Source organism: Lemur catta, chromosome 2 (assembly GCF_020740605.2).
Source record: "Lemur catta isolate mLemCat1 chromosome 2, mLemCat1.pri, whole genome shotgun sequence".
Lineage (NCBI taxonomy): Eukaryota > Metazoa > Chordata > Mammalia > Primates > Lemuridae > Lemur > Lemur catta.
The window spans coordinates 130921266-130942748 of record NC_059129.1 but is presented as its reverse complement, the minus strand read 5'-3'; the positions used below and the strand labels follow the sequence as shown (position 1 = coordinate 130942748).

General features: G+C 36.4%; 1 protein-coding gene across 7 annotated transcripts in view; it reads right to left on the bottom strand.

The window, feature by feature from the left end:
• Positions 1 to 1110: 1110 nt before the first annotated feature.
• The window catches only part of ADGB (androglobin), a 128642-nt gene continuing 108269 nt past the window's right edge, over positions 1111 to 21483 (bottom strand). For 6 of the 7 annotated variants that reach the window (XM_045544534.1, XM_045544538.1, XM_045544539.1 and 3 more), the window contains 7 exons: positions 19085 to 19254; positions 17020 to 17196; positions 16176 to 16266; positions 13441 to 13662; positions 6683 to 6761; positions 5812 to 5995; positions 1111 to 1776 (listed from right to left, as the gene is read on the bottom strand). In XM_045544534.1, coding sequence (XP_045400490.1) covers positions 1591 to 1776; positions 5812 to 5995; positions 6683 to 6761; positions 13441 to 13662; positions 16176 to 16266; positions 17020 to 17196; positions 19085 to 19254 — 1109 coding nt within the window. In that variant the 3' untranslated portion in view covers positions 1111 to 1590. Of the gene's footprint in view, positions 1777 to 5811; positions 5996 to 6682; positions 6762 to 13440; positions 13883 to 16175; positions 16267 to 17019; positions 17197 to 19084; positions 19255 to 21483 lie in introns of those variants that run through there. The other variant, XM_045544541.1, reaches the window with a different exon arrangement.

Below are 21483 nucleotides of genomic sequence, written 5' to 3'. Positions count from 1 at the left end.
TGAACATAAATTATTTCCCACCCATGCAAAATCCTCCATAGGTCAGGTGACTCTTCACAGCTATTGTCCTCTGCGTGTGACTTAGATACCCACACTTCTTGGATCTTAGGGCTCTGACTTTTCAATACACTTTGCAATGCACATTTGCTGAAGCAAAGGATGTGAAATAGCAAAGAGGCTGTTTTCACTTCAGCAGGGAATTCACACAGTCATCACAGCTACTCACATCCATTTGTCACAACTAGCCAAAAAGCCCCCTTTTATTACCTTCCTAGTGGCTGGGAAGTATCATCTTCTGGGTGCATAGGCAGGACAAGCAAATCAGATACTGGTGGGCACTCATGAGGGCCATCATACAAATGTTAATACTAATGGCAGATGAAACATATTTAAGCAAGAAAAGAAATACATCTGCCAAAAAATTACAAATTTAATTACAAAATATGTTCCAAAATGTTAATATCCCTAATGTACAAATAAGCTCCAATAAGCAGATAACAAAAGAACCAATAAGGCAGTAGAAAAATGGGGAAAAGATATTTGCAGTTTATTCTTATAAGGGGTAATCAAATTGACAATGATGTTTACATTCGGCAGTAATCAATGAAGAGTTTCACCCATCAGAACTACAGAAATTTTTTGAATGGTTAATTTCCAGTTCCATGAAGTTATAGGGAAATAGGTACCCCTTCACATACTGTTAGAGGGAATTTAAATTATAATAACGTTCTGGAAAGTAATCTGATGTGGTGTATTACAATTTTATCTATGTATGTCCTGTGAGTCAGTAACTTTGCGTTGGGAACTCTATATAAAAAAAATACTTGTGCACATGCATAAGGAGGTGAGTTTAAGAATCCTCATTTCAACATTGGTTGTAGTGGTATAAAATAGTGCTAATTTAAATACCATCAATAGGTGACCAGTTAAACAATTTATAGTTCAGTCATTTTATGTAATTGTATAAGCTACCAAAATATAGACTTACCTCACAAAATGTTCAATTGGTAACTTTTCAGTACAATGGTGTTTAAAAATTTATACCACTTTTTGGATTTTTTTTTGTGTGTAACAATGCTTTTACCTGAAAACATACAAAATAAATAGGATCTAAAAATAATATTTTGCTTTTATTATTTTAGACAAGGACAGGCTCAAAATTTATTCAACAAAACAAATTCAATGCAGAGAAGAGACATGTGACAGATTAGAATTGCTCTCATATTTGTCTAAACTCAAGACATTTTCCTTTATGCAGGTACACAGAGCAAGAGGGATAAAGAAATAGCAATTTTTATGACTCTTGGTCTTTTATGCACTTGCAGTGCTATTTCCAAATGTTTTGATGTACTGTTGTGTTTTGTCTTTACTGTGCCCTAAAGTTTCTGTGCTGTAACTATATTTTTAAGTATTCTTTGAATTAAAGGTAATCACAAACCCCCAACATCTCAAAAACTGATAAGGTAAATGTTACAGAAAGGAAAATGAGAAAAACTTTTAAGCATGAAGCAAAAGATGGGTGTGATAAAATAGAATTGAAGAGGGTGAGTTTCTTTCCCCAGGAGAAGCGTAGTATTGGGCATCTCCTGGTTATTTTTTCTTTGCTTTCTTTTTTTTCTGTATGTCAGAAACCGGGGTCTTCTTTTCTCTCTCTGCCCGCATGGCAGCTTCCTGAGCAGCCAGCGCTTCCAACCTTTGGCGCTCAGCTTCCAGCAACTTGTTCCTGTACTCTTCCCGGATATTAAAGATCTTCTGTCGGGCTTCATCTAAGGAGTCCTGCCCAAAGCAAAACAGCAGACAAATAAGTTCCACTGAAAAAAGTTTATGGTCCCAGAAAAAGAAAATGCAATCCCTTTACCTTTTGCTTATGCCAATGGATTCATGCAGAAAATTATGGAAGATGAAAATTAGGTTACGGTCTCAAATGCTTATCAATACACAAACATGTTATAGCAAACAAAGGGTGCATAAGATTTTAACACAGTATGGTAAACAAAAGCATTGGTAGGAGAAAAATAAAGAGAAAAGTAAAGAAAGAAATAGGTATAACCTGAGATTTTGTACCCCCATGAAGAGCTGAAATAAACAAAAAAAAAATAGGTAGAGATTTTGGTAAAAGAACTCTGCTTTAAATGAGCTCAAATACAACCTATATAAAATATTAAGCCCAGTGTCTCTCGTATAGCAACTGTGCTCTATAAATTCCCCACACGTATTCTAGTCCTGACAAAATGTACCTGAGCTGCACTTGAACAACTTGCAAATAATATCACCTAATCTACTGGTTATCTTTTTTGTTGTCAATTTGACTTTCATTCTTCCCACTGCAACAAAACTATATTCCTCAAGGACAGCAGTGACCTAATGTAGCTAACTCCATGATCATTTCTTGGTCCTATTCTTGCTTAACCACATTCTGTTCTCCTGGATTGACTGACTTCATGTGGCTTCCTGGACATTGCACCCTTGTCATTTCTCTTCTACCTCACCAGTGGCTCCCTTCCAGTCACCTGTGCTGATCTCTCCTTTCCTCCTCCATCTCTGAATGGGGAAGTGGACACATGGATTGTTTACTATTTCAAAAGTGATATAATCAAAGGGTAAGGATTGATGAATGGATGCTACCCTGAAGAGAACCTTCTAGAAATGACCGCTTTGTCTTTATCCTTGAATTCTTCAAGAAATTTTCCATGTTTTTGCAACTGGAATGATTTTGTTGAGGTATTGTAATAGCTGGATGTCAGAATCAGACTTCCCAAAGCTTTTGATGAAAGAAAAGTACTGTACATACCATAATAAAATTGGATGCACTAAACTAATTGCATGAGTATAAAATGATAACAGTGACATATTAAAATGAGACAGAAAGAGAAAGAGAGATCTTAAGGGTTTTATGTAAAGTAAATTTAATAAATATCTGTAATCCCTTGAGGAATGGGTATAAAACATACCCATTCTACTATTTGATAAGAAAGATGTTACTGATCATGTCTCTCTTAAAATGGCTTCAATCAAAATTAGAGTGTTTGTACCTCACACTTAAATGAATAGGGTCTGAATTCAAAACTGTTATCTTCCCTGTCTCCTCCCCATCTGTTGCATTTGTTAGTCTATTAAACACAGAAAAAACAAACAGCAATCCTGAAATTCCCTTTTATCTTTTAATTTAATTTTAAATATTTCCTTTATGGCAAATTGAACCTATGCAAATTTAATATTCATTCATTGGTTTAGTGATTCACTTACTAAACAAGCTTTTGTGAGGCAGGCATCCCTCCCAAGCTCTGGAGTGAATCAAAGCAAAGTCTCTGTTCACAACATACAGTCGTTATTCTGGTAGAAACATTAAAAATGCATGCATAGTATATTATATATACTACATATATATAATACATCTACATTTTCATATTAAACCAATAAATGAGTATACATGTAGGATAAGAGCTTTGAAGAAAAATAAGACCAGGCATGGCCATACAGATATTGAGGGTGCTAATTCTGAAAGGATAGCTAGTGAAGATCTCTCTGATGTAGGGCACTAGATGAGAGATTTCATGAAATGAATGTATAAACCATTTGGCTCTCTGGGGAAAAGATATTCTAGGAAGAGATAGGAGTAAGGTCAAAGATGCAGAGGTGGGAACATGCCTGGCTGTTAGTGGAAAGGCAAAGCCAGTTTGTTAGAAGCAAGAGGAGCAAAGGAAGCAGAACGCCAGAGAAAAATTGGCAGAGAGGAAAGTGGGTTCTCAGCTATGGAGATCTAGAGGTCATGATCAAGATGCCAGCTTTTCTTCTTGGTGAAATGTGAAGCCATTAGAGAAGTGAAATGATCCCATCCTTCACTTTAAATATGTATTATAATAACCATTAGTGTAATTCATAAAATATTCCCAGTTATTTTCCAGATACATGGTAGGATTGCCCTCTAAATTAGTTTTCCAGGGCTACTGTAACAAAGTACTATGAACTGAGTGCATTAAACAGTAGAAATTTATTGCTTCACAGTTCTTGATGCTACAAGTTCAAATCAAGGTGTCACCAAGGTTGGTTCCTTCTTTGAAGTTGTACCTGACCATGTGTTTGGTTTTGGCCAGTGAAATATGAATGGAAATGAATGTTTCATTTCTGGGCAGAAATAATAATAGTCAATGTACAATTCACCACATTCTCTTCCCATATATAATAATCATTGTAGAAGTGTCTATATGGAACCTCCTTCAGCTTGGGTATCTTAATAAATATGATAAGAAGGACACCCTATAAAGTACATTGGATATGTAGCTAGAAAGAAAAAAACTCTCTCTCTTTTAAGCCAAGGGTTGGCAAACGAAGGCTTGTGAAACAAATCTGGCTTATCGCCTGTTTTTCTAAGTAAAGTTTTATTTATTTAGGTATTATCTTTGATTTTGTATTAACAATGGAAGAGTTGAGAATGTGCTACATAATTATTTACCATCTGGCTCCTTTAGGGAACATAAGTTTTCCAAACTCTATGTTAAGCTATTGTGACACTGGGGTTTCTATTACCACAGGATAAACATGGTTTATGCTGACTGGTACAATTCTTTGGTGGCAGAGCAGAAACCACATTGTAGAAGGGCAAAGATGGAAGCAGTGAGATCAGTTACTGGGCTGTAGCAATCTTCTGAATGGAAAACAGTGACGGTTTGGACTAGAGTGGTGGGGATAGGGATAGTAAGAAGTGGTCAAATTTTGGATTGTCAAGGTAAAGTTGAGGGAATTTGATAACGGATCACATGTGAGGAGTGATAGGAATCTGGGATGTCTCGTAGGTCTCTGCTCTGAGTTTCTAAAAGAGTACAGTTGCCAATGACTAAGATAGAGAATCTTTGCGGAGTGACATGTTCTTGCTGAGATGAGACAGAGGGAATTTGGATTTGGACAGGTTCAGTGTCAGGTGCCTATGGGACAAACAAGAAGAGATGTCAAATTGGCATATTCCTCACATGGGCCAATGCTAGAAATGACATGGAAAACTCAACATCACTGTGGCTAAAATGTTCAGAAAGTCTGTAGGTTTCAGTGTCTTTGGCAGTGTATATGTTCGTGTATGTGTGTTGTAGGGAACAGAGAAGAAAAAGAGAAATCCTCATCTTCCATAGTGGGGAGTCATTCATGTACGTTTATCAAATTTTCCATTTTTGGTGTGATATTCCTATTTTAAATTAAGCTTAGTCTTCCACAGTACAGCATTCCTTTTTCTTTTCTTTCCTTTTTTTTTTTTTTTTTTTTTGTGGCCATGTCTAAATAAAGTAGCTCCCATTCTTCTGTAGGGGTGGAGAGGTGACATGCACCTGGCTACAAAAAGTTGAGGTGGTGATCTGTAATTCTTAAATAGCTTATTTCATCTTCCTCCTACTTTCACTTCCTAACATACTTGGTGCATACCGATTGCTGAGCCTTGTGGAGATTCTGTAGGGATTCTGTCGAGCAAATGGGCTTGTCAAGTATTCCCACTGCTGGTTTAGGGTTTGGCTGTATCAACTCCGTTAATGTGGTCTTCATCCAGCTATTTTCCAACCTCACAAATAATTTTGTTGTTGTCTTCTCTCCTATTCTTCCCATCTTTGAGAATAGATTCCCAATACTGTATTTTAGAGGGATTTTACAGAGTAAGTGAAATGAGATGTATATAATCAGTTTTCAATCTTTTCCCAGAAGTTGTGAATTGTGGAAAAAAAAAATGTTTTCAAGACTTCTTTCTACACACATATATGATTCTATGATTTCTTCTTTAATATTACAAAAGAATTTTTCAACTGTGATCCATGTAAGTACTTTTAGACTCACCCGCATTTCCGCATACATATCCAGAATTTCATCCTTTAACTTAAACCGTTCATCTTGGTCAATGTTTCTAATGCTGAGGACTCTGGTCCTATATTGTCGAAACTGATGAACTTCTTCTGCCTTTTGCATTGCCTGCTGCTGATTCAGTTCATCTGTTTGCAGCAGAGGCTCCTTTTCTGATTTCCTTGATATATAATCATCAAAAGAGAGATATGAAACATTTGAGAACTCTGGTATAAACTTAACTTCAGAATTCAAATAGTTTAGAAACAGTGTGGTGGTCTGAATCAAATCAAACATCAGGAATAGAAGGAATAAATAATTATTTTTTAGATGTGCTATGCTCCATTTACTGATTCACAGATATTTTAGGGATATATTTTGTAGAATATCAGCAAATTTGTATTCACTATTTGGTGAGGTAACTGTAGAATCAATGTTCAAAAATATGACAATTTTTTAGGTTTTCCTTTTGAACTGTGCAGCTAAATAATTTTGACAATGTTTTTAAACTTATAAATATGCTTGAGTAGCTATCTCTCTACTAATCCTATCATCTAAATTTATTAAAAAATTGAATCTAATGAAATAATGGCAGCAGGTATGATGGAAATTTTCTGTAGCTCAACTCACTTTAATCAGGTTTCAAATTAATCTTTACAGAAAACATTTAAATGCCTTTATGATTGATTTAATAAATGTTTGCTAAATTTGAGATGTAAAATTTTGTACTTCCAAAAATTTGGACACACTGAGGATATATTAAGCATTTAATTTCAAATTTTCAGTTGCTTAGCAACTGCCAATTGACAATATAGCCAAAATTTTATAAACACAGTTGTCTGTATTAATCATGCTTATTAAAACTTACCGTACATATTGATTTAAATCCATAAATTCTAGTGCTTTTCGAATAAGTCGTGGAGACGTTTCCAAAATTGTTGGGGGCTCTGATTAAAAAAGAAAAAAAGACCTAGGCTTTCAAAAAATAATCAACAATGACTAAGTAAATGACTATTATATCTCATTTTAATTGAAAATATTTTCTGTTAAAAAACAACCATTGATTGCACATGCCTTATTTAATATCACATTAAAATATAATCACATATTTCATGTTTATCCTCTAACTGATGTTACTATACCTTTATTTAAATGGAGGGGATGACAAAATGAATATACTTTATTAGAAGAGTAACAAAATATTATTCTAATCGCATTAAATGAAGGAGGAGACCAAAAAAAAGTATTAATTTAAGTTATAAAATTTCATTACAAAGAAGTTAAATGATCCAATAGTTAAAGCTCTGTTTTAACAGAGCCAGTTAGGCTCTGTCTGAAAGTTATACTAAGCACTATGGGGATTGGGATATAAATACGTAAAAAACATATTTATACAAAACACTGAAAACAGTATTTTACCTTCAAGAAACTTTTAGTACAGTGGAGTAGGCAATATATAAAAGGTAAACACGGAAAATCAAATTAGCAGCAACTTCCTACTCCATAGCCCCATAGTGAGCCCATAAGGACAGATTTAAGAGACTTTAGAGACTAGGATATAAATCTTTCAGCCTTTTCAGACCACTTTATCTTTTTATTAAAAAACAAAACAACCTTATTGAAGTATCACCATTTTAAAGGTCTAATTCAAGCCTTTTTAGTACATTTTCCAAGTTGTGCAACCATCAACAAAATCTAGTTTTAACATATTTCCATCATCCAAATAAGATCTCTTGTGCACTTTTATAGTCACTATTCCCGCCACAAACTCCAGGCAACCATTAATCTACTTATGCCTCTATAGATTTGTTTTTCCTGGACATTTTATTTATGTAGGAGTAGATTCCTGGGTCATATGGTAAAATTATGTTTAACTTTTTAAGAAACTGATAAGTTGTAGTGTTTTATTATTATTGTTAACTTCATAATCAATTTTGAAATCACAAAATAAAAATCTCCCCACTTGGTTCTTTTTTTAAAAAAAGACTATTTTTAAGACCAGTTTTAGGTTCAAGTAAAATTAGAGGACGTTACAGAGATATCCCATAGGCCCTTTTTCCCACACATACATAGACTCCCCCATCAGAGTGGGACATTTGTTACACCATCTACAAACAAAGCCGGTTTTATTTCTTCCTTCCCAGTCAGTACATCTTTAAATTTCTTTTTCTTGTCTTATTGCATTTGCTAGGACTTTCAGTACAATGTTGAAACTGAGTGGTGAGAAAGGACATCTTTGGCTTGTTTCTGATCTTAGTGAGAAAGCTTCCAGTTCCTCACCATCAAGTATGATGTTAGCTGCAGTTTTTTTGTTGATATTCTTTATCATGTTGAGGAAGTTCTCTTCCCATTTGTTTTTTCTTTTTCAAAATTATTTTGGACATTCTGGGTCCTTTGCATTTACACATAAGTTTTGGAATCAGCTTATCAAATCTATAAAATGTCTACTATGATTTTGATGGAAATTACACTGAATTTATAGATCAATGGGAGGAAGATTACTATCTAGACAATACTGAGTCTTCTAGTCCAAAGCGTGGACTCTATGTAGATCTTATAAAATTTCCTTTGGTGATGTTTTGTAGTTTTCAATATAAAAATTTATTTCCAAACTTTTATTATTGATGATATTGTGAATGAGGGAGAGAGATGTGAAGATGCTCTCCTGCTGGCTGTGACTATGAGGAAGAGGCCACAGCCAAAGAGTCAGGTGGCCCTAGAAGCTGCAAAAGGAAACAGATCCTTCCCTACAGCCTCCAGGAGGAATGCTTTTCTTTTTTCATCATGATTACTGTGATATCTTAGATTTCTAAAATTCATTTGCTTTTCTCGTGAATCTACTTATATTGGATATATTTTTGGAATTTCAAACTTGGATTCTTTCTAAAAAACACCAACTCTGCTCACTCTGATTAGAAAGAAAATATTTCCTGATCAATTAGATATTTGGTTTTTCTTACATCTTGCCAAATTATACATGCACACATGCGCACGCGCGCACACACACACACACACACACACACACACACACGGAGGAATAGGGTATGAGTCTGGTATGATAGTCTTGGGCCTCTAGAACAATACTATCGAAGCGAGTGTGTGTGTGCACATGTGTACCATCCTCTATCTCCAAACTTGTCCACTGTGGGATAAGTTCTAAAAGTGAGAGAATGCATTTAGAAATATTTTGTGTGGCAACTAGAAACTTCTGGGTCATTTTTATTATATTTTACAAAAGATTTGGTTTGCAACAGACTGGTGGAAAAAAACTTCTTTCGTCATACATAGTGTGAGAGTCAATGTTTAAAAAATATGATGAGAAATATTTTGAATGCAAAGCCAGGGAAAAAGAGATTTGGAGATACAGGCAAAGATCACTTCCCATCTCTGGAAGAAGTACTTTCCAAGATACCCAGAAATGAAAGGGGAAGTAAACGCACTGGTTGGATGTTTGATCTTGATGATGCTCACAGTTGGAGAAGAATGCTCAGGAGTGAGATCCATAATGGCATGGCTGACATGTCCTCTGACACTATGAGGGAAACTGTTCTATTATACATTATGTAATATATGAAAATAGGAAGTTGCAAGCATAAAGGAGTTACAATTATCTATGGGAATGTAGAGGCCAAACCACAGAAACTCTCAGAGAATCTATAATCTCTTATGAGTGATGCTTCTTCTGGAGTAAGTGCCCAGGGGTGGGGGGTATACGAACACAAGGGCTGACATGCAGAGTCCCCAAGAACAGCTGGACACCTGAACCCATGGTTCTGATCAGGGTTCCTCTACAACCATAGCTTCTGTGGTACATGGCAGTGTTTCAGTAATGGAATCACACAACAGCATACCTCTCCTTGAAGGGAAAGAAAGTCAGTTTTCCTTGACGGTACACAATTAAATTTGTCATTTAATGCATTTAATTAAAATGATAATAAATGTTTTTAAATGAGAAATATTTTGAAGACTTTTTTTGCTTGATGACAGGCTTCTTTGGCTAGGGTCCTCCTTTCCTGCTGACTTTTACCTTTCTTCCCTGTCCTTATTCCTCCTCCCCACTCAAAAGTACACCCCTTCACAATTACGTTGACTTTAATGAAAATGTCTGAAGACTCTGATGGCCAATGATGTGAAGAAATGGAGAGTAGGGGAGCTGGAACTGGGGTACAAACTGCTGTGCCTCACAGCACTGGTCTGTGGCTCTGGGAAAAAAATGAAGTCTACACTGTGACTGCCCTCAGGCTGGTGTAAAGTTAAGAATCATGATTACATTCAGTTTTCTCAATTTAAAGATTACCTTGTTAGCTTCAGAGTACAATGGGGCCTGATGGGTGGAGGTTGGTGTGGCCTTGGACAAAACATTGATAGGAGAAATTGATGATGACACAAATAAATGGAAAGATATCCCATCTTCATAGACTGGAAGAATTAATATTGTTATAATAAAATGTCCAAACTACCCAAAGAAATCTATAGATTCAAGGTAATCCCTATCCAAATTCCAATGTCATTCTTCAGAGAAACAGAAAAGATACTCCTAAAATTTGTATGGAACCACAAAAGACCCCAAATGGTCAAATAAATCTTGACCAAAAAGATCATGTGTGGAGCTATCACACTATAGGATTTCAAACTATATTACAAAGATATAATAATCAAAAAAGCATGGTACTGGCATCAAAACAGACACATCAACCAAAAGAAGAGGATAGAAAGCCCAGAAATAAACACGCATACCTACAATCTACTCATTTTCAACAAAGATGTCAAGAACACACAACAGGAAAAGATAGTCTCTTCAATAAATGATCTTGGGAAAACTGAAGATCCATGTTTGTAAGAATGAAAATGGACCTTTATCTTACACTTTAACAAGAATCAACTCAAAATGGATTAAATACTTAAACATAAGACCTGAAACTGTAAAACTACTAGAAGAAAACATAGGGGAAATGCTCCATGACATTGGTCTTGGCAATGATTTCTTGGATATGACCCTAAAAGCACAAACAACAAAAGCAAAAATAGACAAATGGGACTGTATCAAACTAAAAACCTCTGCACAACAAAGTAAACAATTAACATAGTGAAGAAAAAACTCACAGATTGAGAGAAGATATTTACGAATCATGTATCAGGTAAGGAGCTAATATAACAATTATAAAATGAATTTAAACTACTGAATAACAAGACAACTGGATTAAAAAATGGACAAAGGACCTAAATAGACATTTCTCAAAAGAAGACATACAAATTACCCACAGATATATGAATAAAATGCTGAACATCTCTAATTATCAGAGAAATGCAAATAAAACCCACAATGAGATATCACCTTATACCTGTTAGATTGGCTATTATCAAAAATTTGAAAGATAACAAGCTTTGGCAAGGATGTGGAGAAAAGGGTACCCATGTACACTGTTGGTGGTATTGTAAATTAGTATAGCCATTTGGAAAACAGTATGGAGGTTCTTCAAAAAACTAAAAGTAGAATTACCATATGATGTAGCAATCATATTTCTGGCTATATATCCAAAGGAACTGAAATCAGTATGTCAAAGAGATGTCTGCAGTTCCATGTTCCCTTCAGCATTATTCATAATAGCCAAGATATGGAACTAAAGTGTCCATCCATGGATGAATGGATGACAAAAATGTGGTATATATACATATAGTGGAACACTATTCAGCCTTAAAAAGGTAGAAAATTCTGTCATTTGCAACAATAGGGATCAACCTGGAGGACATTATGCTAAGTGAAATAAGCCAGGTACAGAGAAACAAATACTGCATGATCTCACTTATATGTGCAATCTAAAAAGTTAAACTCATAGAACTAGAAAATAAAATGGTGGTTACCAGAAACTGGAGGTTGTGTGGGTGGAGGGCAGTGGACAGGGAAAGGGGAAATGTTGGTCAAGGGTACAAAGTTTCAGTGAGATAGGAGGAACAGGTTCTGGTGATCTATTGCACAGCTTGGTGACTATAGTTAATAATAGTGTATTGTATGTTTCAAAATAACTAAAAGAATGGAAATTAAATGTTTTCCCCACAAAGAAATAGTATTTGATGTGATGAATATGCTAATTGCCCTGATTTAATCATTCCACCACGTATACATGCAATAAAATATCACATTTTACCCCATAAATATATAAAATTATCAATTAAAAATGAAACTTCTTTTAAAAAAGATTACCTTGTCACCAAATAAATAATTTTATATCGCAGAATTTAAATTGCACTGTTTTATTTACATTTTTAAAAAATTTTACAGATCTTTAAATTAACTAAGTATAGGGAAATATTTGTGTTCAGTTAGAGATCACAATATATGGAGTCCAAAGAACCAGATTTAAGTCCTGGTTCTATCCAAATTGCATCAGCTTCCTGCCCTTGGGTGAATCATTTATCAATTCCCTCATTTATGACGTGGAGATAACAGTATATGCTTTCTCTAATTCATAGAAGTTCAAGTACTAAAACTTGCAAAATCACTCTACAGATTAAATATTAATATTAGATGAAAGATATTCTAATAGGTTTTAGTGGTAATGCCATGTGAGTCATTACCTATTAAATGGGCACTTACTTTCACAATCAGTTCAAAAGTATCAGAATCACTTGTCAGTATAGTGAAAGAATTTTTCGAATTTTGAAATTTTACTCTTACTATGGAAATCATTCAAGGACATGATTTAGTCTTAAACATTTCTTCATTTTAAAATTCTCAGAATGATTTAGCAATTTTGAGAAGAGAATCCTTGTCGGTGTTTTTGAGAATGCTTCTTTCCAAAACATCCTTCTTTCCTGCCTGGGTTCAGAACTAGCAGAGAAATAACGAGGAAAATTTTGCTATTGGTACAGTGTAATTGGAGGACGTAGCTTGATGTGAGAGACAACGAATGAACACTGATCACAGAAACCTGGAGCTAACCAACTCTTCCAGCGCAGGCACAGGTAGTGCTCGTCGCTCAGGCAGGAGCAGGGGACTCAAGCTCCCAAGGGCAGCCCAAGTCATTCTTTCCAAATGTATCAGTCAGAGAAGACACTTAGTCCCCTTTGGGACAGAAAGAGTCCAGGAGTTGCTTAGGGATAATTCTTCCTCGTGGAGTATGAAAAGGCATTTCCCTTCCATCAAAGATTTAGGTTCATTTTCATGAACAAATACAAATCCATACAGAAATGAATCAAGTCAGTCTGACTTGTTAACCACTGAAAATTGGTCTTTTTCAACATTTTAGACACTAACTCCTTATGATTTGTTATAAAGAAAATCTATCATGTAGCATACCATAGGTAAATCAAAAAGGATCTGTGTTAATGACAATTGTACATGTGGAGGCTGACATTTTTAGCATCTGTAGACCAAGAAAACCTACAAACGGAAAAATATACCTGCTAATTTTTTTTTTGCCCACTTTTATCTTGCGATTAAGTATTTAATAATCAGGTCCTTGAGCAAATTACCAACCCGGATAAGTAAAATGAAGACCTATGAATCCAAAGAACATATTTTTCTACTTTTATAGCCCTAGCCATCACATGTGTTTAAACAACAATCTTCTCCAGAGTGTTTATTTGAAAATACATATTTATCTTACCAACAGGTGCAATACTTACTTCTATATTCCTTCTGCACGATCTGCTTGCTGTCTTCCTTCTGCTCTTCCTTCCCTGACGAGGGCGCTCCTTCCCTTTCACTGCTCATGGATTTTGCCAGATACCTCAAGCCCTTGGTCATTTGCCACCTCTTCCACACCACATTCCCTGCCATCTCTTTGCTCTCTGAACCCACAGAATTCTTTCCCTCTGGCTCTTTTACAGCACTTGCAGGCGTTTCTACTACAACATGACATGTGCATTACTAAGAAAGCTTGCATTCTATGAAATCACATGCAACAAGTAACAGGGCTTGCTTATAAAAGCACAGATTTGGAGCAGATGACTCAAAAGCTTTGACACTTCTTACCAGAGCACAGAAAAACAACCATTGGTACCTCAGAGGATGATGTGGATGGCCCAGATGAGTAGTGTGTCTGGCAGCTGCTTCAAGATATTAAAACTTAACATTAAAAAAAGAGGCTTTTAGGAGCTGAGACAATAGAAAAGGAAATGATATCTTTGAACTATTGGGGCTGCCATTAATATGGGCCCTGGAAAAAAGGCAACCGGCCCTATGCTGAAAGCTGTGCTTGTGCAGGAATGGGGTATCCTTCCCAGGGAGGGAGCCCTGTGTGCAGGCACTTGTTCGAAATTGCACTAAAACAGAGCTGAAAAGGGCTCTTGCTTGTAAAGTTGTAAAGCTGGGAGGTTTTTCTTTAACGCCATATTCTCTTCCCATTGTTCCTGATTCCTAGGCCCAGGAAAAACTGTATAAAACCTACCACGACTTCCGCATTATACAGACATTTTTTCCCTACTTATCAATTTCAGGTAATCAAATTCATGTTATAATCTGCATTGAATGAAAGGCAGTGGATAAGGTAATGCTTAAGAGTATGAAGAAATATAAAAATAAAAGACATTCAATAGTCAAAAGTTGGTTCTTGAAAAACATTATTAAAATTGACGCACTCCCTAGAGCAAGACTGATTGAGGAAAAAAAAAAAAAAAGAGTTAAAGATAAAATTTACTCCAGTAAGTTGGACCTAGGTAAAATGGATAAATTTCTTGTAAAACACAGTTTCCTATTGCCGACACAGGAAGACACAGAAAAACCAAATCATGAGACATATAAAGTACATATGAGTCTAAACTGATGAAGTTCAAGAATAGGCAAAATTAATTGATGGTGACAGACGTTAGACTAGTGGTTGCCTTGAGGGAGGAAGTGACTGGGAGGCGAATGAGGAGGACTTGTGGGACGTGGTGTTTTACACCTTGATCTGAACAGTGGCTACTGAGTGTGTACATATGCGAAAGATAATTGAGCTGTACAGTTAAGATTTGTGCCTTCACTGTGTGTATGTTACGGACAAAGTCAGGCGCCTCTGAGTCCTGGTCTTCACTAGGCCCTGTCTTTGGCCTGCTCACTCCATTTTAGCAAAGAATCCTGTGAAGCCAATTTACCCAGAGTCTACCCACCCTCGATATGCAATCGAGTTCCTCTTGGTAATTTCCCATCCACTACCTCTCCTGGCCTTATTGGCTATAAATCCCCACTTGTCCCTGTTGTATTCCAAGTTGAGTTCAGTCTCTCTTCCCTGTTTCAGTAGTCTTCAATAAAATTTTTTGGTCATTTTTAATGTGTCCAGTGTAATTTTCTTTACATCTATGTTAATACAAATTAAAAAAATAAACACTATAGCCAAAAAGATAAAAACTTAATCTTATTCACCTATATTTTTGCTAACATTACACTACACTCTAACTATTAGAGGAGTGAGTACTTTAGAAGTTAGAAATATTTCAAATCCCAAATTTGTCACTTCCTAGATAAAGGTGACCCTCTGAACTTCAGTCTCTTTATCTGTGAAATGGGAATAGTAACATCTGCTTTAGAGTTGCTACAGGTTAAAGTGAGATAATGAGTATAAAATGCTTGGCACAGTGCCCATCCCAGGATCGTAGGGTTAGGGTGATGCTTGCTGTTCACACTGTTCCTATGAAAAGTTAAGAGACATTATTTGTGTAACAATTATTGAATTACATTCCTGAAAATATAAAAATGGAGAAGCATGATTTGGGATGTGGATGTTCTCAGCCTCCGTGGACAGACCAGTGTTGTGATAGAGGGAGCAGTCAAGTGGCTGTTAGAAGATGCTAGGGTCCGAGAGGGCCCCATCTGCAGGCTGGCTCTGTCTCTGGGGATCTTGTGAACTTAAAAAATTATTGACACTCTCTGTGCTGCTGTCTTTCTTGATAAACTGGAAATAATATTATATACCTCAGTGGATTGATGTGAGCATTAAATGAAATAATTAATATAAAGCACAGTGCCTGGCCCAAGGCAATCACTCAATAAACTAAGTTAGCTTTATTATTGTAATTCTTCATGTTATTATTTGCTATTGTTGTTATCAGAAAGGTGACAGAATTATGGTAGCAGGCCTGCCTTCAAGTTCCATACAGCTACCTTCCAATTAGGCTGCACTCTTATCTCTGGCTTCTTATTTACTTGTGTGTGTGTGCTGGGGGGAGGGGGAGGAAATGTAGGACCTAAATGAGAAAATGAGTGAAAGCGATTTGATAATTGAAGTGCTGTTCACACAGCTGAAATTGCGTGACTTTTTCCACTTCCTAAAGAAAAGAGATTCTGAAATGGGTCCTTTTTACCAAGCATGACCCGCTGACTATTTTTAAGAGGTGCAAGTAACAGCTGTGTGCTCTGAGGCAGCTGGGGTGGATTCACTGACCTTCTTCCACGGGTTTGGCCTGGCTTTCGCTCTCAGCTTCGCTGGGTTTCGGAATGAACCGGAGGAGGTAATGCAAACGAGCCTGCGAAGCCTGAGGAACAAACACAAGCGGCCTTTTAAGCTCTTGAAAATCAGCAACCAGTACAGGCGGCGACATAGTCTCGAACCAGGGACGTGTGAGTTGAGTGGGGCGGTTTGAACCAGGCCAGCTCTTCTTCATTACCAAATAAACTCAAATTCTGAACCAGCCATAATTTTGTCACAGTTGTATTTGAGAATGAATGAAGAAGCAGTCCTAAAACTAACAAGCGGGGCATGCTATCTTAGATTCATTTGCTCCTGAATCTTTTCATCTGCTCCAGTGCCGCTGAGTTGAAACACGAAGCGCTTATTTAAGTAGCAGTGTTTCACTACGGCGATGACTCTTATCAAACACAGGGGCGAGAGACGAGGTGTGCATGTTCCACTAGGGGGCAGCGTGCTTTTTATTATCTATCTAAGGCTGTTCTAAGCTTTGGGAAGCACGTGGGAAACATTTTTCTGCTTTCTTACGTGGGAGTGTTAAGGGCAGACGCGGACACAGGCAGGGCTATGTAAACGAATGAGGTAACTCATAGTTTGGGTCTGTAAGTGGCATCAGCGTGTGCTTTGCTTTGATTATCAAGAGAGTAACATTTCACAATGTGTCCCAATGTGATCTTAATATCTGGTTAATCAATGTCTGATAAAATTCTAGATACCATTTCTAAAGGAAAGACTGTGGTTTGACCTGTGTGACTTTTTTTTTCAGACCTTGCCTAAGGATGAAAAGTAAAAAAATGACAGCTTTTCAAAGTCAGGTAACCTTGATTGCTCTTCCTGGCTCAGTTGTCTCCCAGGCTTGCTTCATGGCTCGGATTTCATCTGCTCGTTCTGTATCTTTTCTCACTTCAAATAATTCTGATTCACTGTGTTCAGTGACCAACCTCAAAATCCAGTACGGTTTATTTGGGTCTTCTTGCTGAGAGTGCATAATGGATGTCTGATAAAATAAAATAAAAGCCTTTGGGTAGGAGGTTTTCCTCCTTTCATAAGGGTCTGGATATTACCTTACGATTCATAATTTCACTGTTAGGTATTTTACTCAAGAGATATGAAAACTTATATTCACAAAAGACTTGAACAAGAATGTTCATTGCAGTCTTATTCATAATAACACCAAAAGAAAAACACATAAATGCCTATCAACTGAGGGATGGATAAACAAATTATAGTATATTTATATAACTGGGTACTACTTAACATTAAAAAGTAATAAACTACTGATTACTGAGAAGTTGTTGAGGACAAAAGAGTACATCTTGTATGATTCATTTATATAAAATCCCACAACAAGCAAAAGTAATATATAGTGACTGAAAGATCAGTGCTTACTGGGAGATGCGGCAGGGGGATGACTGCAGGGAAGTTTGAAGGTATTTCTGAGCTTGTGGAAATGATCTATATATCTTGATAGGGACATGAATTACATGGTGAATACACTTGTCAAAACTCATTGAATTGTACAATTAAGATTTGTGCATTTCATTGTATACAAATTTTACTTAAAATTATACATAAGTATAATTTAGAACAAAAATTGTTTTAAATTTTTTTAGTTCTAAATTTTTTGTTCTAAATTATACTTATGCCCACTTATAGAATCTTGTCACAAAAATGAGAGAAGGATAATTGCTCATTTCCAGGTCTGCATATACTTGCTCTATATCCATTATGAAATCTAACAACATTTTGATGTCTCCTAGGGTCACTTGAGTGGACCATAGACTGGGAACAGGTTGACATAGGGCTTGACAATTTCTGCATAGGTGGGGCTCATTGGTGGCAACTGGGTTGGAAGAGAGGCTTGAAAGTGATGTGGTTACACTTCACTTTACATAAGGCTGAGACTGTGTCCATTATCCATGTCAAATAATGTGGCTGGGGAAGGGGGAATTGGCACAGCCACTGAATAAAGTTTTTGTGTGCAGTTTGGTTTCAGTGTTACCAAAAAGACCTTACATCCTACAGTATTCCCCTAATATTCTTGTAAGGACCGAACTGCAATATTCCCCTAATATTCTGGTAAGAACCAAATCTCACAACTGGAAATTTTTTATTTCTTCCTTTTAAAACACAGTGTATTGGCTTTTATCATTTTTAAATTGCTTGATAAATGAGTTTATCAGAAACTATTCTAGGATCCAGTTTTGATGAGGGAAGGGAGCACTGTGAAGATACTACAGGAGGGCCACGTGTCTTGTAGGAATACATGGGTTGAGTTAAACTTATTTACTTCACTTCCAAGGGTAGACTTCAGCTGGGAAATAAAATCTTTCAAATGCAAGTGGACCTTTCTGTAGTCTGGAATGACTGAATCATCGTCACTTCTCCTTATTTGCTATTAATAATTTTCCTTCATTGCCCATTTTACCAATGATATCAACATCCTACTCAGTTAATCCTGCTGGAAACCTGGGAAATATACTTTTTGCTCTTTAACACTCACTGTGGCAGAGGCTGGATTAGAACCTATGCTTTCTACCACTGTACCTATGACATCTAACATTAAAACTCTTTGTTTATCTTTAATCTCCTCCATTAGACTGTGAGTTCTTTTAGGGTAGGGACTGGATCATGTTAATCTTAGAGGCCCAAGTCCCAAGAAAAGTATTCTATACACTAAAAGTTCAATGAATGCTTTTTGATACTGAACTGGAAAAGGAAGCCTGGGAAAATGTCCAAGGAATGTTCTCAGAGTATTTGGATGGCTGCTGTAATCAGGGAGATAGAATTTTTCACAGTTTTGTCCTCAGGAGAGATAGGCAAGTAAGCATCCAATGGGCCTAAATTCATTAAGTGACTCAAATTTTAAAACATACCACACCCACCTGAGGCTCAAAGCGAGGTGCCTGTTTTTCTTTAGCTGTCTTTTCCTTTTCAGAAGATTTTTCTTTGCCTTTCCTTGTTTTAGAAGTTCCTGAAGATTTTTGCCCCTCACTAATTGTATGGGAATCTGGGCTTCCCAAGGTAACTGATTCCTCGTGTTTCTCAGTATGAGCTAGAGAGACATAAAAATGGAAACCAGTGATTAATGATATAACAATAAAACCATTTCACATAAAGACAAGGGAAGTAAGTCAGGGAAAAATGGTTAATCTAAGAATTTTGTCTTTTTAAGCAAACACCTTCTATAAAGGTCTGGTTGACTCCTTTTTATAACATTGAGATATAATTCATACACCATAAATGCACCACTGAAGTGGATAAATTGGTGGGCTTTGGTATATTCATAAGGTTATGCAGTCATCACCACTAGCTATTAATAATTTGTTTCCTATCTGGATGTCTTTTATTTCATTTCTTGCATAATTGCCCTGGTGAGTACTGCCAATATAATATTGAACTCATTTATCTCTGCTCTAATCATTATTATTCCCTTCCTGGGGTAGAAGAACTCACCACTTTCACCTTGTGCTGTTAATCAACTCTGTTACCAGTAATGCTGTGTCGACTGTCACACAACTCTGTTACTGGTAATGCTGTGCTTATTGCAACAGAACAATTCACAATTTTGATGAATGTGCAAATCATCCAGAGAGCCTGTAAAATGCATTATCTTGAGGCTTACCCTTCAGAGATTCCAACTATGTAGTTTGGTGTGGGACCCAGGAATCTACCATTTTGAAAATCACCTCAAGTGATTCTGATACAACTGGCCTATGGATTGTATTTTGAAAAACACTGATTTGAGAAATCTATGCATTTTTCCCTTGTGTTAGAAATAAGTACTGCTGAAGGGAAGAAAACTGATGATTTAGAATTCAAAGAAGCTGAAGGTGCCTTCACAAGAGTGGTTCTCAAACCTTAGACTGTATCAGAATCACTTGAAGGGCTTGTTGTCAAACAGATTTCTAGGCACCACCTTTAAAATTTCTGATTTGGAAGATCTCTGGTGAGGCCCCAAAAGTTAAGCTTTTCACAAGTTCACAGACGGTGCTGAGGCTGCTGGCCCCAGGACCATACTTTGAGAAACACTGGTTTATTTTTAGGAGAGTGTATTTCCCTTTTGCCAACATGAAGGGCATTCGCCTTATGTTCTATTTCTAACAACTAAATATCAAAGTGGTGGTGGGGAGGGCAAATAATATTTGTTGAATCCTTACTATGTGTCTTTCTTTTTTAATTCTCAAAGCTTCCTAGCAGGGCAGATTCTGAGAGGTTATATAATTTACTCAGGTACCCCAATGGATAAGAGTTGAATCAGCATTCAAATACAAATTCATAGCAAATTGCACTTATACCCTATGAATATATACAAATATTTTTTTTAAAGAATGTAAAAAAAATCAAATACAAGTTCAAAGAACCTGTCAGTTTCTTTCAAAATTGGAGTCTTGTTAAGTCACCCCATTAACAAAGTAAAATAGTAAGTGTAAAGAACCCAGATCTTATTGATTACTTGGTGCCCAGCTATTAGGTATGTTCAGATTGGGGGGAAGATCACCCTAAAAGACTGCAAAGAAACTGTGAGCAACACCCTTTCACAAGGAGGGAACTTGCCCTTTTGCCAATAATGCCAGCTGCTGAGAAGTGTTGTTCTGGGGAAAATCCTTTGGTCAAACAATCAAATGACTTGGAGGTAAATCCTGGACCAACCACTGGACAGGTTAGCTTTCGTAGGTTTATTACATCTTTTGAGCCTAAGTTTCCTCCTCTGTATAATGGAGGTACTAAGACCATGCCCACGGCACTTCAAATAATCAATATAGAGCATTTAAAACAAGCTCATACCTAGTATCACACATTCTGGGGTTTTAAGATGCTTAACAAAGGTCAGCTGAAATTGAATCTCAAGCTGCCCCATGAAGTATTTCTGCAACTTTCTTTTCTAATACCCACAGTTCTCAGTGTTTGAGTCATACATTTAGGTGTATTTGATTCCACTGAAATTAGCATATTATAATACTCAAGTTTACATTCACAAAGCACCTACTGAAGAAGTGTCAGGCACACAGCAGTGTGTGCCATCCTCTCTCTTTACATTATTAATATAGAGAATATAATAATTTCCATATTTTTTAATAAATAGCATAATGGAGGGTAACCTTTTCTCCTTTGTTATAAGTTCTTCAAGGCCAGAATATCATGATATCCCTCATTTTAAATCGCTAATTTCAGCTAATATAATGTTGAACTGATAATATGTACTCATCAGATTGTTTAATATGTAAAGCTTTCATTCCACGTCATATACATATATCAAAACACCACATTGTACCTCATAATT